General features: G+C 46.9%; 5 protein-coding genes and 1 non-coding gene across 7 annotated transcripts; 4 read left to right on the forward strand and 2 right to left on the reverse strand.

Annotated features, from left to right (window-relative positions):
- The first annotated feature begins 651 nt into the window (after nt 1-651).
- On the forward strand, nt 652-722 carry Trnag-gcc. The gene has a single exon. It is a non-coding gene; the product is annotated as a tRNA-Gly (tRNA).
- Nucleotides 723-1,567: 845 nt separating this feature from the next.
- LOC6541966 lies at nt 1,568-5,129 on the reverse strand. The gene is made up of 2 exons (XM_001968312.3): nt 4,983-5,129; nt 1,568-4,636 (listed from the first exon to the last, which is right to left on the reverse strand). The coding sequence occupies exons 1-2, from the start codon at nt 5,035-5,037 to the stop codon at nt 1,686-1,688; spliced, it is 3,006 nt and encodes a 1,001-aa protein (XP_001968348.2). The 5' UTR covers nt 5,038-5,129; the 3' UTR covers nt 1,568-1,685.
- A 400-nt stretch (nt 5,130-5,529) lies between these two features.
- On the reverse strand, nt 5,530-6,318 carry LOC26527019 (accessory gland protein Acp29AB). Its single transcript, XM_015160103.1, has one exon. The coding sequence runs from the start codon at nt 6,316-6,318 to the stop codon at nt 5,530-5,532; it is 789 nt and encodes a 262-aa protein (XP_015015589.1).
- Nucleotides 6,319-6,782: 464 nt separating this feature from the next.
- LOC6542319 (E3 ubiquitin-protein ligase Su(dx)) lies at nt 6,783-13,177 on the forward strand. Of its 2 annotated transcripts, none has more exons than XM_001968313.3 (7): nt 6,783-7,106; nt 9,026-9,286; nt 9,349-9,491; nt 9,554-10,702; nt 10,770-11,692; nt 11,788-11,986; nt 12,049-13,177. In XM_001968313.3, exons 2-7 carry the CDS (start codon nt 9,124-9,126, stop codon nt 12,316-12,318), a joined length of 2,847 nt encoding a protein of 948 aa, XP_001968349.1. In that variant the 5' UTR covers nt 6,783-7,106; nt 9,026-9,123; the 3' UTR covers nt 12,319-13,177. The 2 variants fall into 2 exon arrangements, with proteins under 2 accessions (XP_001968349.1, XP_026834521.1); XM_026978720.1 differs by lacking the exon at nt 6,783-7,106 and adding an exon at nt 7,334-7,700.
- A 1,685-nt stretch (nt 13,178-14,862) lies between these two features.
- LOC6542626 (kinetochore and Eb1-associated basic protein) lies at nt 14,863-16,892 on the forward strand. Its single transcript, XM_026979334.1, has 3 exons — nt 14,863-15,193; nt 15,251-15,397; nt 15,629-16,892. The coding sequence occupies exons 1-3, from the start codon at nt 14,919-14,921 to the stop codon at nt 16,776-16,778; spliced, it is 1,572 nt and encodes a 523-aa protein (XP_026835135.1). The 5' UTR covers nt 14,863-14,918; the 3' UTR covers nt 16,779-16,892.
- A 7,263-nt stretch (nt 16,893-24,155) lies between these two features.
- LOC6541936 (odorant receptor 22c) lies at nt 24,156-27,631 on the forward strand. The gene is made up of 6 exons (XM_001968315.2): nt 24,156-24,682; nt 24,931-25,121; nt 25,204-25,391; nt 26,678-26,779; nt 27,316-27,468; nt 27,581-27,631. Exons 1-6 carry the CDS (start codon nt 24,156-24,158, stop codon nt 27,629-27,631), a joined length of 1,212 nt encoding a protein of 403 aa, XP_001968351.2.
- The last annotated feature ends 16 nt before the right edge of the window (nt 27,632-27,647 follow it).

Raw genomic sequence — 27,647 nt, forward strand, 5'->3', positions numbered from 1 at the left:
TCCGAGATCTCTTCTGACCAGATATATGCAGTAAATATGGCCCAGTGAGAGTTTGGAGGAGCGTGAGTGTCAAATTACTGGGTACCACCAATCAACAATTTCTAGCCATCGAACGCGTGCTCATCCAGTCAAGTGTGCGTCTGCATTTAACCAACTATTAGCAACTAATTAGAGCATGGATAGCACGGAAGGGCCTGAGTGCGGTAGAAGGAGAAAGTGGATTTTACCTAGAAGTACGCACTCAAACTGTCACTTTCTAGAGGGGCACACGCGCCAAAATCAAAATCTCTCCGGGCAGGGTCAAACGCAGCATCTTCATGATTTTTGGCTAATGTCTCTCGGGAGGCAAAGATGAAAGTGAAATGCAAGAATCAGAAGAAAGTCTAGAAAGAGACATCTCTGACCTTAAGTTTTAACTTCAGGTTAGTTTTCGTGAACTTTTTTCTCACTACTATACAAATGCTAAGCCCTACTCATCTCATTCAAATAGTTTTGGCAATGATAACCTGAGTTTTGCTGCCGTTAAGTGATAAGTTGGAGCGAATGCAAATATACTTAGATAAGATCTATTTTTAAACTCAGCCAACATGGGTGAAGAATGATCAGTTCATCACCATAGCACATATTTGCATTCCGACACCCAACTTCCAAGCATCGGTGGTTCAGTGGTAGAATGCTCGCCTGCCACGCGGGCGGCCCGGGTTCGATTCCCGGCCGATGCAACGTTTTTTTTTGACGCTTGACTAAATACTTAACTAAGTATAACGTTTAATTTTCAAGCTATTTTTATAAAGCTCGCGTAAATCACATTTATTAATACTTGCAAATTTGTAGCTCATTTAACCACTGTGAACTCGGTACATTAGCACTCACTTTTTATGCTACTCTTGTGCGTTTATAATTAAACTAGATCTTGTCTGAACGAGCGTAAATGTCAAGTGTTTCATGTAATAATGACCATTTGGGCAGCGCACTAAAAACAAACAAGTAAAATATTCACGAAGCCATTAAAAAAGTGAAAATCATTTTAGATGCCTTGGTCAGTGACCAAAAACAGGGACGGAATCAACTCAAGAGTAAGGAAAGCAAGTTGTTGTAAATTATTTGGTGTGGGAACTGTTGCTTATTTTATAATCCATCATTAGTGTGATTTATATTATATTATTCAAGTGTTGCAATTTGCTGTACGACTCTTTTCTAACAGGTTTTAATACTACAAAGGCCTTTAATTTAATGGGTTGTGCATGTGGCTAGTATATCACTTCTTACTACTAACTAAAAGAAGAAATACGTTTTTTCTCCTACTCAAAGAGCAATTTATTCTTCTCAATGTTTTGATACTTTATATCTATTATTGGCTATATAGGAATATCCCCTTTCAACCCAAATCCGCCCCTGGGATTTAGTGACCGCATGGCATATATCACGTTCGGAGGGCCATTTAAGAAGGTCAGTTTTTCCAGCTGGAGCCCAGAAACCGGAAGGGCAAGGTCTTATTCGCTCTAGAACAAGCCAAGAAACTTTCCCAAAAAAGAAAACAAACACGCAGCTACATTTTTTGGGTTTTCAGAAGTTTAATAGGTCTCTCGTTTCGGTCTCAACTAAATCTAGAATAAATAACTTAGCGTCTATGCAAGTAACTTAAGGTGGCAAATGTGGAAAAATTCTCAACAATTTGGAACGGCTTAGTCGGTGCACTTGGAGGCGAGGGTGCACATGAGGGTCTTGGGGCAGAAGAGCAGGCTCTTGGAGCAGCTCATCTTGTGGCCCTTCATCTGACCCTGGGCATTCTTGTAGCACACAAAGTAGCTGGAAATGGAGGTCTGGTCCGGGATCTTATCGCCCTCCTTGCAGTAGTACTTCCTCTTCTTTGCGGTACTCGACGATCCACCACTACTCACGTTACTACTGCTCTGGATGATGGTGGGTCTGCTGGTGGTGGTGGCCAGACTGACTTCTGGCAGGTTGACTACGTACGAGTCCACAGGATCACTTTCCACGTTAGAGGATATGCCAGGCTGCGACTGCTGAGTGCTTCCGTATTGCTGGAGCAGACTGGCTATGCTCTGGGCCTTCAAGGCAGCCTCCTGCCTCCTCTTGGCCTCACTCAGCATCTTGATGGCCTCCATCTGGAGCCTCCTATTGTTGTCTATGGTGTAGCCACTGAAGGCAGGAATCACATTGCTGCACTGTGCATAGGTGGGGGCATCGCAAATCCTGGTCTGCTTATTGAAGGCCGTGTAAGGCGGACAGGAGTAGGACAGGACCTTGCCATCCTTTTTGCTGCAAACGAAATATCGCGTGCAGTCAGTTTGATTGGGCTGCCTAACGCCCGCCTGACAGGTGATGACCTCCACGTTTCCCAGCTCACTGAGGGCGGACGGCGACTTGGTCATCAGGGGGAGTATGGATTTCTGGAAGACATCCAGGCTGATGAAGTTCCCATTGAAGTTTACCAGCTGGCCGTTGGCCGAAGTACTCCCTGGGTACTTCATGCTGCCGCCCTTGAACGGATTAAGATTCGGACTGCTGGTGAACATGCTCATCTCCATGTTGCCTTCCGAGTCGCTATATATACTGCTGCTCATGGTGGGTCTGGGCCTGGGCCTGGGCATATATGGATGGTGGTGCTGCTGCGGCTGCTGGTGGTTATAACTCTGCTCCAGATAGTCATTCGAAGGTGCTAATTGCTGGCTCATGTCGCTGCTGTAGGTCAGTACGTGAGGAAGAGTGTTCCCATTCCCATTCCCAATCCCAATTCCAGAGCCACTTTGATAGTTGGCCTTAATCATATCTTCGTCCATCTCCATGCTTTCGATTTTCTGCGAATTGGGTCGAATGCTCACCCTGTCCGCATCGATTTGCCCCGGAAACATGTCCATGGGTCGGGGCATATTCATCGTGGGATACGACTCGGTGGGTTGGTATACCCTATTGGCGTTGTGCTCACCCAGATGCGGACTTGGGGTGTAGTAGGTGGCCACTGTGGCGGCTGAGGGTTGCTGCTCAAAGGGTCGCGGGGTGGTCAAGGTGTAGTCACTGGCGAACGGGGACTGGGATGCGTACTGCGCGGAGTAGGTGCTGGCAGTGGTCGCGATCGTAACCGGCCGAGATGTGGTCATGTACTCCATGCCACTGGCCTGGCTGGCGGTCACATGCTTATCCATGCTGGGATATACCCCCAAACTATTGCCATACGTGTCCAGCACCTCCTTTTCGCCCGAACTCGTGCTGGATAGGTGAACAGGTATCACATTGTTGTGAATAATGGTGGTGCTTGGCTTGCTGTAGCCATTGTTCGACGAACTGCCTCCAGAGGAGTGCTTCTTGTGCTGCATGTAGTGCGGACTTAAGGGAGGCGGCATGCCGTAGTACTGCTGGAAGGGATTGCCCTGGGGGGACACAAAAAGCGGCTGCAGAATGGGCTGGTAGTAGGCACCATTGAAGCCCGGATTGGGCAGCACCTTGGGCAGGTTTTGTGCTGCTATCATCTGCTTGGACAGTTCCAGAACCGTCTTTAAAGTGTCCTCCGATATCTTGGGCTCATGATCGCTGTACTCGTGACTTTGGGCGGGATGGTGGTTTACATAGGAGCCCTGTTCCTGGCTCAATCCATAATTGGGCGGCAGGGCGAACATCACAGAGCCTTCGGGGCGATTCACCACTATCTGGGAGTTGGCATATCCCTGACCAGTGGTACCATGCGAGGAGTAAGGCACGGCATTGTTGAGGATTAGTTTCGTCTCCGGCTCCAGGCGATGGTGGCTGAGGTGCTCCTGCAGGCGGGTCTTATTCGAGGTGGGTTCCGGTAGCCTTGGCGTTGTTCTGGGTGCTTCTGTGGTACTGCTGGTGGTGGTAATCTTGGCAGAGGTGTGTTCCAGGGGGTTCATCATTTCATACCGGTTCTTTATGTCAAAGTGCGCCAGGAAGGCATTCAACTGGTCTGGGCGCATTTCCGTCTGAGGCTTATCTGTCTTCTGGTAGGTCTGCTGCAGTCCATCAATCAGCTGGGATAATCTCTGCAGGTGAGCAGTCAAGCTGGGATCGATGGGAGATCCTGGCTTGGCTATTTCGCTGATACCAGCCGCCTGCTTAAGTTCCGTTCTCAGCTTTTCCACCTCCGTTCTGTGTTCCATGCTGCTGGAAGTCACCTCCTCACGGTTCTCAGGCTTCAGAGCAGCGGGAGACTCCAGTTCCACCAGTTCCCCATCGCCGCTCGAGTCGAAATTGTGACTGGAAGAGATGTCCTCGTCCGGTACCGCCTTGCTCTTGGCCGCCTCCTCATTCTCATCATTCTCCTCACTGCTCAGTGTGGAGTCCAGAACTATTTCCACGGTGCCATCGTCCTTGTGGCTGGCTGACTCCCTCAACAGCAGACCCGCCTCATCCATGTCGTTGACTATCAGTAAGTCCGCGTCCGGCCTTCCAGGCGACTGCGTGGAGCTCATCTCACTCGGGGTGATGCACTCCCAATCCTCGCCAGGCAGAACGCAGCTGCCCAAACTGGACTCGAACACCAGTCCCTCGTTGCATTTAACCGGAATCCAAACGTGCGAGTTGGAGGGCAGTTCCCGGCACCTGTAGAAGGCGTCGCAGCGGGTTTTGTGGGGGCGTGTCTTTTCAGGGCACGGTTTGCCTGGGTTAAGCAAGTGCAGAAATGGGGAAAGGAGTTATGTACACATTAATATGGGAAAAATAGCACTTTGACTTTAACGGAAATTTTTGAATAAAATGTTTTGGTTTTCCTACAATTTTAATATATTTTAAAAGCAATGGAATGTGTTTTCCACATTTTTGTAACAATTGTATCTTCTCATTTGAAGACATATGATATTTATAAATACTTCATTAAGTGGGATTCAACTTCTTTAGTTAGTTATGTTAATACATTTATGAACATTTTCCTTTAAAATTAGGAAAACCAAAACTGATCGATTAATTATGTAAAGTTCTGTCACAATTCACTTCCTGCCGGAGTTTACCTTCGGAAAAGTAAAACAAACCCGCGACCAACGCGTAAACCAACAGCTGCCTCATCGCGTATCCTTTCCGCGTATCCTTATGCGCAGTCCGTAACCGTAACTTCCGATCTGCTCCGTTCGAAGCCCGCGTCACGAATGACTGCGGATCCAGAGCGGTCGGCACATTAAATTTTGATAATTTTCACTTTGAGCCGCGTTCTCCGAAACTCGGACAATGTGTGAAAAAGTCCGAAAGCGAACAAACAACACAGTATACGATGGATTTTCTTAGCCTCTCCGCTCTCAGTGCTCGTATTTAAAACGAGTGCTAATAATTGTTTAAACAAATAGTTTTTGTGCTACTGGAAAGATCGGAGAATCAAGGAAATTTCACTTTTTGTGCGCAGTTTGTTTGGCTAAAAGTGCAATATAACGTGAAACTGGTAGATTTAGTAACCATAAAGTAAGTAATAGAGATAAGCTAATGAAGGCTTGCGGGATTGAAAAAAAGAGCACAGGTGTTACGCCATCAGCAAAGATTTTATTATTTTTATAGAAAACACTTCTTTTAACCTAATACTTCCTCCTCTGTCTGGCAAATAAACCGGAAGGTATAGTTGCATGGGTAATCGTACATTTCCCCATTGTATAGGAATACGCAGTTGGAGGTGTCCAACTGAGAGGGTCTCCCTGAGGCCCATTTTAAAAAGGTAGCTGGCTGGCCCGTGGACATGGACAAGAATTCGCCCTCTTTGCCCAAGTCGTTGATTCCCAGCCAGTAATGAGTGTCCTTCTCGAGATTTGCTTGAATGGCGGCTAGATCTGCCTCGTCCTTAATGTCGGCCAGGTGACCTCCCATATTGCGACAAGTTTTTGAAGCAGTGGGCCAGTTCTTCTCAGATACTTTCTCTATGTAAAAGTACTTGGAGCCGATTTGCTCGAAGCCGAGGTATTTAATTTTAATTTCCACATTGTGAAGTGTTGCCTGTAAAGCCCAAAGTTGGCTTTCCAAGTCATACAGTCGTCCAGTTAAATTCTGTTGGTTGATATCCAGTCTTCCTTCTTGGGCATCTAGTGCGGCCCCAAGGCTTGTTTGCTTTTCCTGAAGAGCAGACAATTGGCGTTCCATCGTGTACTGTCTCACCAGGACCTCGTTAGCTTTGCTCGCATCACTGGAATTCGACACATTGTGGGGAATGGTCAGGTGATTTATCAATGGCGTCAGTACAATTAGGCAGAATCCTCCGCACTGGTTAGGAGGGTCCTTCAGAGGACAATTTAGATCGGACTCTGCTAAAGTTCCATTCAAATTTAAAGCAAGAAGCCCGAACAGCAAAGCAATTGCGAATTTCAACATTTAAGAACTTTTAACGCCAAACGCGAAGTTATTCGATACACTGAGTCCCCGCTTTTATATTACCTGGGAAGCACCTCATTAAATAAAATTGAAAGAAATTCAATGAGCAATGCCATTGAGTAATGAATATTAATGAACCTGCTAATTTATATAATGAAATAAACTTAGTTAATTTAAAATAAAATCGGATAGACCAGCAGTACCAGCTCAGTATTTGTGTGTGACTTTGTGTATGGTTATTGGCACTGATGAACGAATATTAAATTACGTCCATCTTGTTTGAATACTTTTATTTACTCAAAGTTAGGTGATTATAATGATCGTTGGCGGTCTTTTTCAAATCTGGTTGGTAACTCTATTTTAGCCACGTCCGGCAGCTCTAGTTGCACACGTAAGTTGGCAATATAGCGAGTACGCCAACCTCGTCTAGCGAGGGTACAAACCTCACGAAGTTACTTGAGCCTATCGATTCGCGCACTGAGTGGCAGCATCAGTGGTATCGAAAAATATCGTCCAAAGTTGCAGCTCTAGAAATTGCTGCTTGCAAGCGAAACAAAATAACAAATAAACAATTAGTGCAGCGATATCAACTACTCGCGATTACGTGGACCAAAGCGAGGGCGGCAGCGCCAACTAGTGCAATAATCCAGCCATCAATTTCGTGGCCCGGGAAACTCAATTAAGAATTCCGCACACACACACACATGCAGCCGCACACAGGAGACAACAATCACTCACACAGGCGCAAGTTGTAGGAGCACCAGAGCCAGAAGAAGAAGCAGCAGAAGGTAAGGCGCAGGTAGAAAGGAAAACGGAGGAGAGAAACCCACAGAAATTGCTAAAAACAAAAAGGAACGCCTCTTGCATTGGAATTTGTCAGCGGTAGCAGCGGGCGCAGCGAGTGCGAGCGGGACGGAAGTCGCGACCTTTGCCTCAATTACAAGCACTCACACACACACGCCCACCCACAGAAGGAGTGGGAGTGGGAGAGGTAGTTACCTTTTTTTTGGCGTGCGTTACATGACCACGGATATACATATATATATATTTATATATGTGTACTATATAGTGCCGCTGTGTGGGTGACTAAGCCCTGCGGTCGATAATAATTCAAGGAAGTTCAAGTTCCCCTCAGCACCCAACCCTCCCCTGACCGCCCGTGGAAAGTGCATTCTAGACTTATTGACAGCTGTTGCTGATTACTTCGCTTGGCTCGCGCTCCGGCTGCCCCACCAGATAGCTTCCCTTTGTTCATCGGCCCACTGATAAGCACTCGAATGATAAGCGAAATGAGCCGGATAGTGCGTGCTAATTGATCGGAGGAATGTGTCCCATTGATCGATTTCAATCTGGCCGCAGAACCTGATGAGTAAACACTAATGGTAAACGAGCTGCACTTGCTCACGTGTTCTGGGCCAATTAATGCAGTGAAAACGCCAGCAAAAGGGAAATCGCAAGCGGTACACGGCGAGAAAAAAATGTGGTTATCAGCATTTTGAAAAGCAAAGCAAAGAAGCAATGTGATTTCAGCCCAGACTACAGTACATAAGTACATAACTAAATTCCTTATGTGTTTCTTGGTTTGTGTATCGCTATATCGTTTCCTACGCACAATCAATGTGCTTTAGCTATCAACAATTGAAACTGAATTCACTTGCCGTTTTCTTTTTCGTGCGGTCGATGATGACTCACATGGCAACATTATTATACAATCTATTGTGTGTTGGGGTGTTTGCTATCAAAATTATGGATGACCAGCAATCGGCGCGGAGTGTGTACGAAAAAGTACAGGGAAACACACACGCACACACCCGTGACAGTCGCAAATTATGGAGAAAATTAATAGGCCATAATACGGTGCTTCCCAGAAGTGTAAAGTCCACGAATTAAAGTGCACTAATCATTAAAGTTTTTCAAGGGAGTTTCTTCAGAATTTAAGCTTTCTTCAATCAATTGGAACTTTGGCGTCCCTTAGTCACAGCAATGCATGTATTTTGCAGAAGCAGAAAAATTAATGTGTATTTTAATAATCAGTAAACCAGTAATCATGAATAATTTCGCTTGAATTTATATTTTGTTTCGTTTTAGAATATAAATAACATACTTTTTCTGTAAGAGTATTGATGTTTTCCCAATTGTTTAGTAAGCGAGTTGAGTAAGTTGTTGTTCAAGCAGTTTATATCACCAAAAAAGTGAAGCCCTATTCGCAAACACAGTTTGGTTGCCATACTGGCGCTTACACTATATGTGTAATACACAAAGCTAAAAAGGCCATATCTTATCTCCGGATAGTCGCATTCACAATGATATAGAGTCAGGCATTATCTGCCTCTCAAGATTAGGTGCTTAAGTAGCCGAGTTAAATGCGACTAAGGGAAACTGCATAACACCAAAAAAGTGCTTAGAAAATCCCAATTCCAATATCACCCTGTTAGCTGCACAGTCTTTTAGTAAACATATGTACATATTTAATTATTTGTTTTCTAACAATAGTGTACACTATACTTTTTTTCGGAAAGTTATTACCACTCTATAAAAGCTTACTGTTCAACAGCGTTGTATATTTTTGGGTATTGATAAACCATTTACGTATGTAGACTGTGTTCCGGTCTTATCTTATCAGCTCCAAAACACGCAATTTCCCATTCGATGCTTTCAACCACCAATAGTCGACACCACCATACTCAATACTCGCTTTCTCTTTCAGAACGACAGCTCCCGAGGTGGTGAAGGTCACCCAGAGGGAGGAATAGAACGTGGAGGAGGAGGCGGAGCAGCAGGACCACTCACACACTCAGCCACTAAATGGCCGATGGAAATGGGCTGCCAGCGGGTGCAGCTTCCGGCAGCATGGAAGCCGGACAGACGGTGAACGGAGCGGGATCCGCCAGCCCAACGCCGACCTCCAGCTCGGGGGCGGGGGCCAGTGGGAGTGGCAATCAAGGATATCATCAATTAAGCGTGACAAGTGAGCAAACAAAAGAAAGTAAAACATTCTGTTCAATCAATAATGGCCTAAAATCCTTTCAGTCGAGGAGGCTTCGCTGCGCAACAATGGCTTCCTCAAGCCAAATCCCTACGTGGAGCTCTTGATTGACAGCAAAAGCAAGCGGAAAACGGACCTGGTAAAGAACAGCTATTTGCCCAAGTGGAACGAGGAGTTTACAGTGCTGGTGAGTAGAAGAAATAATAATAGCCAATTATTTGTGATATCCAATTGGTTTATCGTCGATAGATCACACCCAATTCAACGCTGCACTTCAAAGTGCTGGATCACTCCAGTTTCCGTAAAGATGCCATGCTTGGGGAGCGGATCATTAACCTGGCGCACATTCTGCAGCATTACAACGGGCGGTGCGAGTTCCTTGAGCTGACCATCGACCTGTTCGTCACCAGCAAGTCGGACAATCGCCAGACGAAGAGCGGCGAGCTAGTGGCCATCCTCAATGGCCTCAAACTCGATATGAGCAAGCTGCAGATTCAGCCAGTTGGTGGCCAACAGAATGGCAATCCACCCGTCCAGGCAGTCAATCCGTCGGTGGTCAGTGATGCGACCGCCGGACGAAGTTGCATGATCTACGGTGGAGTACGAGCACGGATGCGACTACGCTCGAGTAGTGGAAATAGCAACGGCGGAGAAAGCCGCTCTCCTCTGCCGAATGGAGGTGGAGATCAAAGGAGATCTACGCAGGCCCCTCCGGTGTGGGAACAGCAGCAACAATCCCAGAATCAACCACAACCCCTGAGAATGGTTAATGGAAGTGGGGCGGCCGTGCCGCAGACAGCTCCGTATCCCCAGCAGCCACCAGCTCCCGCACTAGCTCGTCCTCTAACCCAAGTGTACGGAGCGTTACCGGAGAATACACAACCAGCTGCTGTTTATATGCCAGCAGGAGGAGGAGCAGCAGTAGGACAACCTGGAGTAGCAGGCCCACCAATTGAACAGCCCGGAGTTGGACTGCCTGTGAGCCAAAGCACAGATCCGCAACTGCAGACACAGCCAGCGGATGATGAGCCGTTGCCTGCAGGGTGGGAAATCCGTCTGGACCAGTATGGTCGGAGATACTACGTAGATCACAATACACGATCCACATACTGGGAGAAACCGACACCGCTGCCGCCCGGCTGGGAAATCAGAAAAGATGGGCGCGGTCGAGTGTACTACGTAGACCACAACACAAGAAAAACTACCTGGCAGCGGCCGAATAGTGAGCGCTTGATGCACTTCCAGCACTGGCAAGGTCAGCGGGCTCACGTTGTCTCTCAGGGTAACCAGCGATACCTGTACTCCCAGCAGCAGCAGCAACCAACGGCGGTGACAGCGCAGGTGACGCAAGACGACGAGGATGCACTGGGTCCACTGCCAGATGGATGGGAGAAGAAGGTAAAGCCGTTTCTCCACATTCAAAAAACTAGTTATTTCAACGCATTTCTTAATTTACCATGAACAGATTCAATCGGACAACAGAGTGTACTTTGTCAACCACAAAAACCGAACCACCCAGTGGGAAGATCCACGCACGCAGGGCCAGGAGGTGAGCCTGATCAACGAGGGTCCGCTTCCACCCGGCTGGGAAATCCGCTATACAGCCGCCGGTGAGCGCTTCTTCGTGGATCACAATACGAGACGAACCACCTTCGAGGATCCTCGGCCAGGGGCTCCCAAGGGCGCCAAGGGAGTGTACGGAGTTCCACGCGCCTACGAGCGCAGTTTTCGCTGGAAGTTGTCGCAGTTCCGGTACTTGTGCCAGAGTAACGCTTTGCCATCGCACATCAAGATCACGGTGACGCGACAAACTCTGTTCGAGGATTCATACCACCAGATCATGCGTCTGCCAGCATACGAACTCCGAAGGCGGCTCTATATAATATTCCGTGGCGAGGAGGGACTGGATTATGGTGGAGTATCTCGCGAGTGGTTCTTCTTGCTTTCCCACGAGGTGCTGAATCCCATGTACTGCTTGTTTGAGTACGCGAACAAGAACAACTACAGCCTGCAGATAAACCCCGCCTCGTACGTGAACCCCGATCACCTGCAGTACTTCAAGTTCATCGGTCGCTTTATCGCGATGGCCCTGTATCATGGAAGGTTTATCTACAGTGGATTCACAATGCCATTTTACAAGCGCATGCTGAACAAGAAGTTGACCATCAAGGACATCGAGACGATCGATCCAGAGTTCTACAACTCGCTTATCTGGGTGAAAGATAACAACATCGACGAGTGCGGATTGGAGCTCTGGTTTAGCGTGGACTTCGAAGTGCTTGGCCAGATAATCCATCACGAGTTGAAGGAGAACGGGGAGAAGGAGCGGGTTACGGAGGAGAACAAGGAGGAGTACATCACGCTCATGACAGAGTGGCGGATGACGCGGTAAGCATTTTATTTGATAAGTCACATTATGCTGTCAATATATTTGCTTTATTGGGGGGAATTTTTGACTCGGTATTAACTTATTATTATTACAGTGGCATTGAGCAGCAGACAAAGACGTTCCTGGAAGGCTTCAATGAGGTGGTGCCTCTGGAGTGGCTCAAGTACTTTGATGAGCGCGAGCTGGAGCTTATTCTGTGCGGCATGCAGGACGTGGACGTGGAGGACTGGCAGCGCAACACAATCTACAGGCATTATAACCGCAACTCGAAGCAAGTTGTCTGGTTCTGGCAGGTGGGTTTCCTTTCTGTTCTTTGTGCCCTTCCATTCGCTAATCCGGGTAATTGCCCCCGCAGTTTGTGCGCGAGACGGATAACGAGAAGCGAGCTCGTCTGCTGCAGTTTGTGACGGGCACGTGTCGCGTGCCGGTCGGAGGATTCGCCGAGCTGATGGGCTCCAACGGGCCACAGCGCTTCTGCATCGAGAAGGTGGGCAAGGAGACGTGGCTGCCGCGCTCGCACACCTGCTTCAATCGATTGGACCTGCCGCCGTACAAGAGCTACGATCAGCTGGTGGAGAAGCTGACCTTTGCCATCGAGGAGACTGAGGGCTTCTGCCAGGAATGAGTGGCAGTCGATTTGTGGTCGGTTTGTTGATTAATGTTTAATTCCAGTTAAGCGCCTGCTTTACCGTCCCCACCCCCTTTCCATTTGACGACCACGTTGCGTTAAATAGTTACTGTTATTATTATTATTACATACGTATGTATTACTACTGTATACTGTAAACACCAAACACACACTTTTGTCTGTCTATTCCTATGTTCGCTACCGATATCAAACGTAATATTTGTTAAAAGTGCGCGAAACTTGAAAACGATGTATGAATGTATTGAGAGAGAGCCTATTTTAGAGATATTTATAATTTTTTAGGCATAATTTATCTACTGCATAACTCTGCTCTGTAAATTTAAAACTCGGTTTAAAAGATTCGCTTCTGTTAATATTTTTACGACCATCTTCAAATGTAATTGCCGATACATTTCTCTGGGTCTTTGTTTTACGCCGATAAATAAAACCACCTACCAGTTTAGCTAAGCCTTTAAGAACTCAAGCACCGCCATTGCCAGAATAAATTCATCATTTGAACTTGGGTTTGTTTAAGGCATCCCTCCGTTTGGCCCACATCAAACCGTTTAGCAATCGCAACTAAATGTTACGTTTTCGCCATAAGATTGCACACTGATTGCTTCTAGTTCAATTGTACAACGAGCCCCGGCTTGCATGTTTTTAACCACTATTGGTGAATTTATATTGATACGCTCCACTTGTAAATAGTTTACTCGACCGAATTCAAATTGTTGACGAACTGAGTTTGGTGTACCGGCAAACTGTTTTAGCTGTTCAATTGTTTATCAAGCATACACAGAAATCTAAATAGAAACTATATTTTAAATATGTATATCCACACTAACGACGGAGACATCGTGAGAACTTGAAACACCGCAAACAAACAAAATACGTTAGGATTTTAAAGGACAAGCAAAGGAATACACTTAAACCAATAATGAATGAATTCAAATAGCAATAATTGTTGTTAACAAAACTAAAGGTAGCGAAGAGAGATCGACGCAGCGATTCGTATATTAACTACGCTACACAAAAGTGCGGACTAAGACAAATCGGAGAATTAGGAGGAGGTGCGGCGTATATAGGGTTGATTGTGTACGAGTACATATTAAATATATATTATATATTAAATAGATTTTATTTAGTTTAATGCAATGTGTACTGTATTATATAAAATAAATGCAAAATTATTTAGTGATACATGGCCGATGAAATAATTCTTCGTAGGCAAAATACTTGATGGCGTTTCGGATGTGCTGTGTCGACATTTGCGGTTTGATTTCGCTTAGTCGGCTGCCAAATCGGCGATGCGGCAATAAATGTAATTATTTTAAGCGCATTTTTGGCCGCCACTTGCTTTATAATGCCCCGCAATTAAAATGTATATCACATATGTATAAATCGCATTTCCACACCAAACGAGGCTCGTTTCGGTCAGCCAGTGAAATGGCCACTGATAACATCATCATCATCGCCATCATAACCACCATCATCACCATCATCACTATCGTTATCCTCGACTGTCCAACCTAAATTTTTCCAGCGCTTCCTGGTGGGCGTGCGCTCAAATTTAACAAGCTGCTCCATTATTTATTGCGGTTAAATTGCAAAAACACAGCAGTCAAAACAAGAAAACTATACAGTATACAGGTGTAGGTGCACTGAGGGGATTTTGGTGGTGGATTCATCAAAGTCTACTAAATAGTTGCGATAGAGAAACTAATTGGGTGGCTTGACTATTTTCCACTTGAATTTAAATTTCCATCGTTACTCTACCTTATCGTAGACCTTATCGTACGTTTTTTATAGTGTTTATTCGGGAGCCCCGCAAATAACACCTTCACGGAGCTCTGGGGATTGCGGCTATGCTACTGCAGCCCCCTGGCTGATGAACCCATGCTCCTGGCCCCATGTTCCGTGTTCCCGGGCTCCTGGCTCCTCTGGCTCTCAATGCCTGGCTGGCATCCTGCTGGCTTCGCTTCCGACGCGTGTATTGTTTCGTAATTACGCCGCAAATGGGCGGGGTCATGGGTCGGCGGACGCAGCACCTTTCGACGCCCACCTGGGATCCCGTGGTCGTGGTAGGTGCAACCAATTTTCACTTTCATCCATGATTTATGTGTTCACCGCCCGGGTCGCCTTGCTCAATGGATGCAGTTTTAAAGTTAATAAAGGTAGCGGTCGGCGCTGCTTGTGATTGCTGGAGAGTGCCACTTATTTTCAGCTGTCTGGTGGATGAACATGAATCGGTTTCACTTTTGGTTTTAAAAAACCGTTGCGTTTTATAATTTAATCGATCCTTTCGGCGCTGCCACTGTTGATCGCCCAGTGCTGCCACTTCTATCTGCTGATGCAGCGTTGCCAGATGCTGTTATGTCATTGACAGCTGAGCATTTCTTGTCACTGGCGGCTTGATTTTGTAGAAATTTAAAAAGTTGTTATATCTTGAAGATAACTAAAAGCATTACCATAAACAACTCGAAAAATAAGTAGTATGGCTACATCGCCAGATGTGCGGTGCGTTTGGCAATGAGTTTATGTAATTTCGCACACTAATTTTGGCATCTTCCACTAGAACACCGAGCTGCTGCTCACCCATGCACACCAAGGAACTGCTGGAAAGGCAGAAGTTCGCCAGGTGTACTTCCGGAAAAGGATATCTAACCCCACGAAACCACCAGAGCACCAAAAAGCCAGAGATGCGGATACCTTCCGTAGTCATTACCGATGCCGAGATCGGCTTGGAGCGCCCAAATCAATTGTCAGAACGCCTGAAGAGAACACTATATCAATCAACACCATCAAAAAATGCATTGTTGGCATCCCAAGGCAGGCAGCGAGCCCGGGAAGGACCCAAAACACCAGAGCTCCGGTAATGTGAAATTTCGATGACCTAACTTCTAATCAACCACATTTTTATTCCCAATAGCCGTACCAACAAAACCGTACCCTCAACGGAACCTCGTCCAAAACGTTCTAAGGAACTACTGGAGGATCTTAGGTCCAAGTATCGAGGTGCTTCTGCCACGAAATTGGCGCCCCAATTCAATCGGGAAAACAAAGAACTTTCAAAGAGGTGTGTTAAGGATATTTCTAAAGTGAAATGGCTCTAGAATGCGTTGTCGATTATTTATGTTTTGAATTTAATTATTTTGACTGTTTATTTTGAAAGCCATATGTGCGTAATTATAATCCCTATTCAAATTAAAGTGCTGCTAAATAACAAAAATGGGTTTTTGATGCAGCTTTCCCCATACTAAACCTAGCCCATATTTCAACGCCTAAAGTGATTTCCGCTCTTCGACAGCCATGCATTCATACCAACCTCGGAACCACAGCCTATCCGCCCAAAATTGATCCTCGAACGGGAGCGCCAAGAGTATATAACCAATCGGTTGGTATCAACTTCCATTGACCGCATAAAAACAAAGCCACCAAGGACGAGCTATACATCGAGCAGGCTGCTGGTGCCTCAGATGGGATTTTCGTACCCCAAGGATCCGAAAAGGCTTCACGAATCCAGCAAAGCAATCAAGCTGACCACCTCAAAGCGAAAGTTGGACTTCAAAACTGAGCTGGGGACCGATTTGCTGCGGCGGGAGCTAGAAAAGATTGCAAAGGAATGGCGGAAAAAGACTGACTACCAGTTACGGCAGCTTATCTCGGATTTTGTGAAACAACTAGTGCGCCTCCTACCCTTTAATGGGATAACATTTTCGCATCTTAGCAGGGATTGCTATGTGCAGCAGATGATGGAAGCACTGCAGCAGCTGCAGTACACCAAAAAGGTGAACAAAAGTTGGCTTCAAACGCCGAACAGTGCACAAGCCGTCGCCCATGTGCTGGAATTACTCAATTTCTTGTTGGGTGTCCTCGAACATCGAAAAGGAAAAGGCATGTGTTTGCGCCCTGTTGTTTGTGAAAAGCAGAGAAATGAACAACTTACATCGGCATCTGGTACATCTTATGATGTAATGAGCCTGCAAGAGCAGTTTCAAAATATAAAAATAGAGAAAGAAACTTTAAGCAATTACCAAGCATCTCTTAAGGCGGAATCCCCCGTTTCCAAGGACATTGATAAAGTAAAGGAGCGGAATGGGAATCAGGACTTCGCCACACTCCTGGATTTTCAAAAAGAGAACTTTCATGAACTGCACCTGCATCGTCTGCGTCTTCAGGAGTTTTCCGAGCTCGTGAGCCTCGCCATGATAAAATTAAAACGCTGTTATGAGGGTAACAAGCAAAGCATTGAAGCCTTTAATGAGCAATTACAAGACTTGGCCGACTTCGTGGTTTTTAGAAATAGAAATATCGGCCTCTTAACGCAGTTACATTTGAACGAAAATCCCGAGCAGAAGCAGTTACACGAACGCATGGAGCAACTGCAGCGACTGTATCAGGATAATTATTCAAATCTTCTACAGCTAAACATGAAGCCGCCCGAGGAAAACCCTTAGGCGAACATAAGCCACATCCCTCATTGAATCCCAGTTAATTTAAGCAAATATTTGCGTGTTACGTAAGTTGCACACAGAACCCACCGTCTAAGCTCCCGGCTTAGTAGTTCTCCTGAATTTCACAGATTTATTTAATTGAATTTATCAACCGAAAGTCCCGGCAATGTCCTGGCCTGGATTTAAGTTCGTGTAATTGACATTTAAATGAGTCATCGACAGCTTGGCTACACTAAGTCAAAGGAAATAGCTGCAAAGTTAAGCAGCTTAGCTTTGATTTGCATAAATATTTAAAATTGCTTTACCATTTTATTGGTATATTTTGTGCCATCGTCTCGTTATTTAAAGTTTCCATTATTGTCATACCGTTGTAAGCATTCCATGTCAAGTGGAATAAATAATATTTAAGGAGTCACTTTAATTTCGTAGATAATAGGAATTGTGAAATAATAACCATTAAAACTGGTGTGTCATTCGATTGGCACTTTCTTGGAAAAGGTATAGAACTAGTTTTCACAACTCTACTCAGCTGAGTAGCTGGCCAAGCTCGGCTGCTGCTTGGTTGTGGAAGACTTGTGGATTGGCATTAATTTAGAGGTCCTGCAGCAAGGACGTCCCCTAACGAGGGGGAGTGGCTCGGTGGGCGGCCGGTTGTGCGGCTGTGTGCGTGTGCGTGTGCGTGTGCTGGGGATAGATTTATAATGCGTTTGTGTTTGTGCCCCGGAGTGGAACTAATAATCTTATTACTCAACTGGAAGAGATGCAAGGCAGCCCAGTCCCCGGCACGAGTATAAACTTGGAAACTATGACCGCACCGCACCCGCAAACGGAGCTGTGCAATTAAACAGTGAACTGCATAAATTATTCCAGTGCAACAAAATGTTTAAAGCCCGCCTGCAAATCCTCCGAATCCCGACAGCCGAGTGAGAGTGCGGAGCAGGCAAGTGTAATAAAATACATGAATTAGTGTAATGGAAATGCGAATTCCTAGGGCAAACAATGCCAACATTTCGAATGCAAATTCCCCAGCCAAAAACAACACACAACAAGCTGAATATTGCGCAAATTAAACAATAACAACACGACGCCACTGAGGCAAAAAGCACATACAGCTACACCTCCACCTCGAGTGGCGAAATGTGTGGTCTCAGTGGCAAGAAGGAGCGGTCCAAATTCCAAGACTATGCCATGGAGCACTTAGTCCGGGCCCGACCTGGAAATAGTTATCTGGCCCACATCGTGTGTCATAAGTTGCAGGTTGTACTATGTAGCTCCAACTGCGTGGCCAAAAATGCTCGGCAGCTCCGTCAAGACTGGGCTCCAAAAGTCGGGCCAGAACAATTAAGGCGTGCGGCTTCTGGAAAATGACAACTGGGTGGTGGGTGGTGGGTGGTTTATGGTGTGGCGCTGGTATCGTACATTATTTTCCTTCATAAAACAAACACTCACCCACCTCGCTGCCACACCAGTCACTCACCAAGGAGCAGCATCCGCATCCAGTACTGACAGCTTCGCTGGAGTGAAATAATCGCATATCGTAAACTTTGACTTCCAGCTAATGAAGAATTGCGGAGCCCGAGCCCGGAAAAGCTGCAATTGAGTTAATTAGCCGAGCAGCGAACTTCCAGCAAATGGAAAGTGTCGTGGGGCTCCGGCAGTGGGAGCTCCATTCAAGGTATTTATATTTACATTGCCTCTATGTGCTACTTAAGCAAATTGGATTTAATTCAATCTACCTGGAAGCAATACAGGTCTCTGTTCTCCATCAAATCGACGTTGCAGTATTTCCGCAATTTCTAATGGGTGATAAATTATTGTCAGTTGCTTATCAATTCCTATTCAATTCTTAAGATACACCATTAATAAATAAATCCTTTCTTTCCTTCCCAGAAACAAGAAATAATCTTGTGAAGTTCTATTTAGCGAGAGGTCACTGTACTTTCCCTGTGTTCATGTGGAAACTTTCAAACTCATTCGATTGTCAAACAAACAAAAGAAATTCACTCTCCGATTTTTAAGAGAAAAACGCTCGAGCCAATTTCCCAGTGCAAAGGAAGAATCGCCGAAAATCAAAAGGCACTATTTCTTCGACATCCTTTGTTTTTTTTGTTTTTTCTTTTTTCTCCCAGGCACTAATGGAAAGTAACGATTGTTGCTGTTTAAATTGAAACAGGACGATGCAAGGGGATTCCCCGTGCATCAGGTTGAAGTGCGGCAGCTTTAATTTGGAAATCCCCCAAAGGAAGCGAATAAAATTTGTATGCGCGGCGTTGGTAGCCACTGGATGATGGCGATGACTCGCCGGCTGAACTGTTTTCTATGTGTCCTCCGGTTTAGTTGCCACTCGGAGCGAGAAGGGAAAAACGTCAACTGCAGCGTGACCAAGTCCGCGTCCCCCAATCCCGCCAATCCCCCCAATCCCGCCGATCCAGTCGAGTCATGCGATTGCAATATTTATGCAGTTAGTGCAGCGTTCGCTATATTTGACAGTTGCTCTTCCGCTCGGCTGTAGGAACTCTGGGCCACATCCTTCCAGCCAGCATTACTGTAATGAGCCCAGTTGCGCCGGAAAACCATTTGGTTCCAATGCTAGTTGAAGCCCTATACGATCATAGGATTGTCTGAATTACAATACCCCAACGGAAAATCTATACTTGTTCTGATATATTTTGAGCTCCGAAAACGAGTGGAACTATAAATACTTGTCGAGCCTAGAAATATTAAACATATCGCTTATATTTTTTAGTAAATTAGATCTTTAGCAAAAGCATACTGCTGCACCTTCCACAGCTTTGCGTTAAACTCCCATTTGCAGTAATTTGTTTCGACTATTTCACTTCCGCGGCAGTGCATTAAAGTTTCGTTGTGGCGAGTGTAATTGTTATTGCTCAATTTTTTCTGCGCATTTCAGCGGTTTTCGGCTCTGGGAAGTTGCTTGCTTAGTCGGGCGTGCAGCAAGGACGCAAGGATGCCAGGATGGCCAGGACGTTGCTGCAGCAGGTGGCGCGTGCGTTTGCTCGAACGGCAATTGCATTATCAGTAAATTATATCTGCGGCGGTCCGTGGCCCCCATTTGCCGACTTTTCCCTTTGCCAGAGCCGACATGTTGGCCATGTTTACGGGTTGCCTGCGGCCATGTTTGCCAGCTCCTGCTGCTCCTGCTGCTCCTGCTGTTCCTGCGCCCTTGCCCGCTCCCTCTTCCCAGCCAGCACCCATTGTGTTGCTGAGCCGGATCCTGGTCTGTTGTTGCCGCTTGTTTGTGAACCATTTTCGGCGCTTTCCTGCTGATTTATGCAAAACTGTGGCATTTTTCAATTGCATTTTACACTCGTCCTGCAAGTTGCGCCACCAGCTCCGGATCCTGCCGGCTCCGTGCTCCAGGACTCCGGGGTCCTGTTTCCTTTCGCTTGTTTGTGTTGTACAATTTTCACACATTTGTGCAACTTTTGCCACCGAAATGCGCAACACATTTGCCCCGTCTGTTCCATCTGGAGGAGCAGCATCTTCACAGGACCAGCCTGCCAGCCTGCCAGCCTGCCTGCCTGCCTGCCACCCAGCCACGCCCACCGACCGCACACGCGCCCCCTTCCTGGCACTCAACTGCATTTTATTGCCACAGATACAGCTGCGTGTGTGTTTGTGTGTGTGTGAGCTAGGGATCCGTGTATCCACGATATCCACGCTCGGTTTTGCGCATTTAATGCCAAGTTATAACTTTCACGTGGGTTGCTTTAGTAGTTTTCACCCAGATGCAGATGCCCTGTGCCCCGTGCCCCGCGCCCCGTGCCCTCTGCTCCTTCCCCCAAGTTGCCCCTGAATTACGTTGCCCCATAAAAAGCACCCGGCGGGTAGTAAGTGTCACTTATGCATAGAAGATTTGCGATGCATTTTTCAATGTTTAATAAACATAATTTCAGCGCAGTTTATCATGTGACAAGAGCATAAAATCTTTCACTTTTACAGCCAATTGTTTATGGCCCACTAAAGGACAGATTGATATGGAAAATAGATTGGCAAGGTTATTATTGTGGTTATTGAGAGCAGAGTATAAAATTGTCGGCGGATAAGGCAGCTAATTAGTGGGCTCTTTGAGAACTAACGAGTTTCCATTAGTCATCGGCCCACCCTCGCTGAAAAACAGCTTGCGAATATCACGTTTTGATATTGGGTGATTTACTAAAATATCCCTGAGGAAAATTAAGATCTTGTTGAAATAGTTATTTTGAAAACGTTTTCATATCCACCCTCGCCAGCAAATGAACTCTGATTTTCAAGCGTCAATTTTCCAGCTAATTGCCAAAATAAGCTAAATTATGTGACGGGCGGCTCGAACACTCCCCGTTTTTTCCATTTCGATGCAACGAAATTGCACTGGCAATGCAAATTATGCACTTTGACAGGGAACGCATTTAGTGTTAATCATACGCACTGTTGCCGCTCGGCAGTCGAACGCCACTTGCTAATTTGATGCTCGCAGGCGAATGCACAGGTAATGAGGACTACTGCGGCAGGGGATTGCAGACATAATATTATCGAGTTTTCACGCAAAATAATTAAATATATATACTTAAATGCCGCATGGGGAAATCCGATTTAGGTGGAGTTTTTAGCAAACAAATTTATTGGCGCATAATTCAAGGCGGCGCTGATGCCGCTGACGATGATGCATGGCGAGCCAGTAGCCAGCTCAAGATATGAATGGATGCGGCTGGCAATTTATGGCTGGGTGAGGGGGTGGAGCGGGTGGGTGCGGCCAAGGCCGCTTGCCGTTCGCCATGCGCCGCTGCCGTGGCTGCCAAAAGCAGATCGCAAAAGAAAACGCCTGCCGCCTGACGACGGCAGAGCGGAAACGGAAATGGAAATGCGCAAATGCAATTGTCACACACACACATACGCGCGCTCAAGCAGCAGTCGGGGTGAAATTTTAATGGAAAATTGGTGTACTCGTCGTGGCTATAAATGAAGCTAGCATTTCTATACGCCCGGCTAATAAAAGGCCAAGTCCGCCGGAGTGACAGCCAACAAGGGCCAGGAAAACAGGGCTCGAAACACCGAAGGGGCTGGCCCGGCCCCCCTCTGGTAGCCCTCCCCCCTCTGACGTCACTGCCGCTGGGCGGTGATCCCCACTAAAAGGGGCTTATCGAAAGGGGCTAAGCCCAGCCACCCCGAATCCAAAGCACAGGTACGCAAATCAATTTGTTAAATCTCTCCCCGAGCAAGTGGGTGGCAGGCGAATATCCTTCAAAGGAGCAGGTCGCTCCTCGCTCCGTTCTGTCTTTATGCCTACCGCTTAATCTTTCAATTTGCATATTACATAATCGCTTGAATGGACGGAACGGGGTTCCGTGCTCGATCACTCGGAAAAATACCTAAACCTTATAGACTCAATAACAAAATCTGTTGCAGAATTGATGGGATTTACTGGTGTATATATGCAGCTATTTGGATTTGTGAGTATAGACGGCCCTTTTTATGCGCCCAATACATTATGAAAATCAAATAATATTTCTCGAGGTGCAGTGGCAGATATGACCCAAACATTGAGGCAATGCTTTATGGTCACTTGAACGCAAATCGCACTGCCAGGGGCAGCAAGTGTACTTCAGAGGAAGTGCTGTGGGGAAGCACTGATAGCCAGAAGGACGGATGGACGGATGGTGGGATGGTCGAATGGTCGGATGCACGGATGCACGGATGGGGGAGGACGAGGTCGAGGTGGCCGCAGGCAAACACTTGACGTGCGCTTATGCGGCACCGAGTTGCGCATACGCCGTGTGGACCGCACATTGAATATGCTGATGCAGGTGGAGCCATAGTCATAGCCATGGCTATAGCCGTAGCCCGGGAAGCAGCAGCTCCGTGTTTATATATGTCACACAGACCGGCAAAATAAACTGCACCAAAGGGGGCGCAGGCTGTGCGGGGGCGTGGCACGGCCTACTTACTGGCCATCGATGATAGTGCTAGGCGTTGATACAGTTGCTGTAACAGGATTAGCTCCGGATTTGGCTTAGGCATGGGCCCCATGTTTGCCCGCCAGCTGATGGATGGATATGGGATTGGGAGTGGGAGTGGGAGCGGGAGCGGGAATGGGGACTCTGAAACACTGGGCAAGTCAAATCCGTAACGAGAGCTGCAAGTTAATGGAACGACCTCAATGAAATAGCTCAACTGCATTGCCGGCCACTGCGCCAGTCAAATATTATTCGTTGTGGCCCCAAATAAAATGCAATTATTGCCCATCTATCAAATGGCCGAGTGTGTGTGCTCTGCTGGGTTTGTGGGCTTTTAATTGGTTGGTCTGGCCCCGTCTGTTAACTATTGGCACTGACTGTATTGCCAGATTCACTTGGCCATGCAAATGGAAAGTCTCCTCCTAGTCGGCTTATGGAGCATACGAAAAATATAGCCTTCCAAATTCAACTAAAAGCAGTAGATTGCTTGCGAAATTCGATTGATGTGGAATTTCCATTTTTCCCTACGATGTAAATTGATTTTCTGAGCTGATAAACATTTTTAGTCAAACTCTATTCGTGCTCCGATTGCTTTTCATTTCGGCCAAGAACCCTCAATTAACAACTTTTAGGCAAATGGAGGAGTTTCCCCACCCGAAAGCCCAATTAAAAACAACACAAGACACAAAGGAGCGGAAGTGAAGGTAGCCGAAGAAATTGAAAGTTTTGCCGCATAACAATTAATTAAATTTGTATTCCCTGCCTTCCTGCCCTCCTGCCTTCCTGCCTTTGTGTCGTTTGTTGTGCAACACACACAAAATATTGAATGTCAAACAATGGCCGTTGTTTGCACCGAGTGGAATATATTCCAACTGTAACTGAGTCCTGTATAATTAGAGCGGGACGGGCGGAGGCGAACTCAGGTGGGGTGGAAGGACCTTGACTGATGGGTGGAGTGCGCGGAGTGGGCGGCAGGATGTGTAAGCGCAGACGTAAGCATAAAAACAATTAAAACTTTGCCAAAGGCACAACTTGCCAACGCTGCACTGAAATTAGTTTTAAGTTGTAAGTCAAAACTAATACGTACTTGTTACACAACCCACGGAAAGTTCCCCAGTGCACAGTGTGCACTTGTAAGTTAAGGAGGTGCAATATCTGCTGCTCATTATTTGCATAAATATGCAGGAATTTAAGGCCATGTTGCGAGAAAGATTTATATATTTTGGTTCTGAGGTAACAGCTTTTTTACAGTAAATCATTTTACTTCTTTTTCGCAGTGCCCAAATTATGGCGCCCAACCCGCCACTAGTGCCATCGAGTGCCTATAAAAGCGGAGGCCAACATGGCGTCTGACACTCGCCGGGAGCAGCTGACCACTCGAGTTGCGGCAGCACCATCGATAGTATCCACTTGAGTTCATCCCGGAATGACTGACAGCGGGCAGCCTGCCATTGCCGGCCACTTTTACCGGATTCCCCGCATCTGCGGCCGCATTGTGGGCCTCTGGCCGCAGAGGAGCAAGAACGGTGGCGGTGGTCGTCCTTGGCACGCCCACCTGCTCTTCGTGTTCTCCTTCGCCGCGGTGCTGCTGGGCGCGGTGGGCGAGGTGTCCTACGGCTGTGTCCACTTCGACAACCTGGTGGTGGCGCTGGAGGCCTTCTGCCCCGGAACCACCAAGGCGGTCTGCGTTCTGAAGCTGTGGGTCTTCTTCCGCTCCAATCGCCGGTGGGCGGAGCTGGTGCAGCGCATGAGGGTCATGTTGTGGCAATCGCGGCGGCAGGAGGCCCAGAGCATGCTGGTCGGACTGGCCATCACGGCCAACAGGCTCAGCCTGTTGCTGCTCAGTTCCGGCACGGCAACTAATGCCGCCTTCAACTTGCAACCGCTGATTATGGGTCTGTACCGCAGGATTATGCAGCTGCCAGGTGAAATTGAGCTGCCCTTTAACATCATGTGAGTTATGTCTTTTATATGGGCTAGTAACAGCTGATTTTGTGGCTCAATCCCAATCGAAAATTATTTTGTGCTACTTTTGAAGCTCCTACTTACGCATGCACCGCGCATCCGTTAAGATGCAAAGTTCCTCAACCAATTTGGTTGATGGCGGGTGATACATAAGTAATGATTCCAATTGCCCCCGCCAGAAGCACTTAAGATACGCCATCCGCCATTCGCCATTAATCGCAGCTCCTTTTGAACAGACTGCCCTCGTTTGCCGTGCAGCCAGGACTCTATCCGCTCACCTACGTGCTCCTGACCGCTTCCGGTGCCTGCACCGTATTCGCCTTCAGCTTCGTGGACGGATTCTTCGTCTGCTCGTGCCTCTACATCTGCGGAGCTTTCCGGCTGGTGCAGCAGGACATTCGCAGGATATTTGCCGATTTGCATGACGGTGGGTCTGCCTCTCCTGCGGCGGCACGATGACAATGGCTTCCCCATCGCCCGTTGACTTTCCTTGCCCCGTTCCCTTGCAGATTCAGTGGATGTGTTCACGGAGGAGACGAACGCCGAGGTGCGGCACAGACTGGTCCAAGTTGTCGAGCGGCACAATGCGATTATCGATTTCTGCACGGACCTAACACGCCAGTTCACCGTTATCGTTTTAATGCATTTCCTCTTCGCCGCCTTCGTCCTTTGCTCGACCATCCTGGACATCATGTTGGTGAGTCCTTTTCCAGAGGCGTTCCTGGCAGGGGTATCCTTGGGCTCAACCGCATCCACTTAGTTTGCAATTAGCAATCGGGCCTGGCAATCGCTTAACTTTGTAATCCCATGCTGACCCCTTCAACATTTTGCCAGTTTGTTGCGCCACTGGATTTTCGCATCGCCTGCATTCGGCGGCTCTTTTAAAAGTTTTTCCCTGTTTTCCCTGCTTCACTGTTTGCTGTTTTTGCCTGGCTTTTCCAGCCGCTCCGTACTGATTCGCTTTTCCCCGATTTGTTTGTTTGCTTTGTGGCTGCGGCTGCGACTCTCCGGTGGCAATTTATAAGCGCATGAATTGTTACCGCTCCCGAAAAAGTTTTTAATGCGACTTTCGCACGTTTTCCGGTGTCCCGGACACCGGAGACCCATAAGCTGTTTGCTGCAACTGGCGAGCGGAGTGGAAATGGTGGAAATGTACGGGAAAGGCTCCTGGATCCTGGCTGCTGGCTCCTGGCTTCTGGCCCCAATGGGATAAATGCTGCCAGCAATTTCTTAGCCCTTCTGCCGCTTCTTTTTCGGCCCAAAGTGGTGTTGAGTAATCCATTCGAAACTTGTTTATCGCTCGGGGATCCTGCGACCAGCGATCTATTATCACTTTTTAAGTCTGCTGCGGCAAGAGGGTGGGAAAACCTATAAGACAGAGTTTTGACACGTGCTTGATAACGGACTTATGAATACCAAAAGTTTCTTCTTTTCTGAAGCTATTTTTGTGATCAATTTTATAACGCAAGTACATGCTGATTGTCAAGCTTAATAGAAATAGTAGGAAAAAGGATATGTAAGCCATGTAAGCCTGAAGTTTGCGACCTTCAAGCTCATTCCGAAAAAGAAGGAAAATTAATTCAGAAAGGGCGGAAATGCAATTTACTGTTGGCCAATCCCGTGGGGCACTTATAAAATCGAGCATTGTCACAGTTTTAGGCGCTCGACGACATGCATAAGATGCATAATTCTTTTTCAATGCCACAGTGGGAATGTCAGGCGAGTGGAAAATGGAAAAGCGAGAGGAAAAGCAATCAGACTGCAGACCATTTGCCAAAGTGCATTTCTCTGATGTTTTCCATTTTCGCAACTACTTCAAGCCCGCACGCGCCACATAATATGGCATATACATATATATATATTAGATAATACCCTGCAGTCTTTCACCACCAGCAATTTCGCTCCAATTAATGACGCTCCCAGCCCCGCATCGCCCCTACTTTTCACCTTCCCCCTCCAATTCTCCGTCTTCCGTCTCCGCAGAACACGTCCTCGCTGAGCGGCTTAACCTACATCTGCTATATCATCGCGGCCCTAACGCAGCTATTCCTCTACTGCTTCGGCGGCAACCACGTCAGCGAGAGTGTGAGTACGGCTCCTGACCACTCCCCAACTCCCCAGCTCCCCAGCTCACCCACTTTCCATTTTGCTGGACTCCGCCATTCACATTTTCATCATTCATTCGGCTTTAGATACTCTTGCGAAGGAGTTGTCACTGCCGTGCATGGCATCTATTACTTACCTAATCGAATAATTTAGTTTTTCCGTAACGCACTCTTTCACACACCTTATGAATATTTATTAAATTCTATAAATTTCGCATTACTCCCCCATTGCCATCTTGTTCTTTCCTGCTTTTAAGAATATTATGTGTATTTTTCACCACTCGCGTAATTTCCATTCGACGCTAAGCATTCAGCATTAGGCATTAAGCAGCCAGGCGGCCACATAAAAAATGATGTGCCATTCACAAATTGCACTTGCGATAAAATTTTAATTACACAACAAAGTGGAAGTGGGAATGTGCACCCACCCCCACCACCCAGCATCCGTCCACCCGATTCTGGTCCAGATTCCGTGCCACAACCCAACCCACCGACCACTTGCTTCTCCTTCCACAGAGCGCTGCTGTGGCGGACGTGCTGTACGACATTGAGTGGTACAAATGCGATGCGAGGACTAGGAAAGTGATTTTAATGATATTGCGGCGTTCGCAGCGGGCAAAAACAATTGCGGTGCCGTTTTTTACGCCCGCACTGCCAGCATTCGGATCTGTATGGAATGGCATGCGATGCGTTGATTATGATAATAAATGTTTATGTTTCTGTTTCTGTTTCCGTTTCCGTTTTCGGTTCCGCTGCCACTTCGATCCCCTGGCCACTGCAGATACTCAGAACAGCCGGCTCATATATCACGCTGCTGAAGACGTTCCTGTAAGCCCACGCGGCGTATG

Source organism: Drosophila erecta, unplaced genomic scaffold, assembly GCF_003286155.1.
Source record: "Drosophila erecta strain 14021-0224.00,06,07 unplaced genomic scaffold, DereRS2 tig00000055-arrow-pilon, whole genome shotgun sequence".
Classification (NCBI taxonomy): domain Eukaryota; kingdom Metazoa; phylum Arthropoda; class Insecta; order Diptera; family Drosophilidae; genus Drosophila; species Drosophila erecta.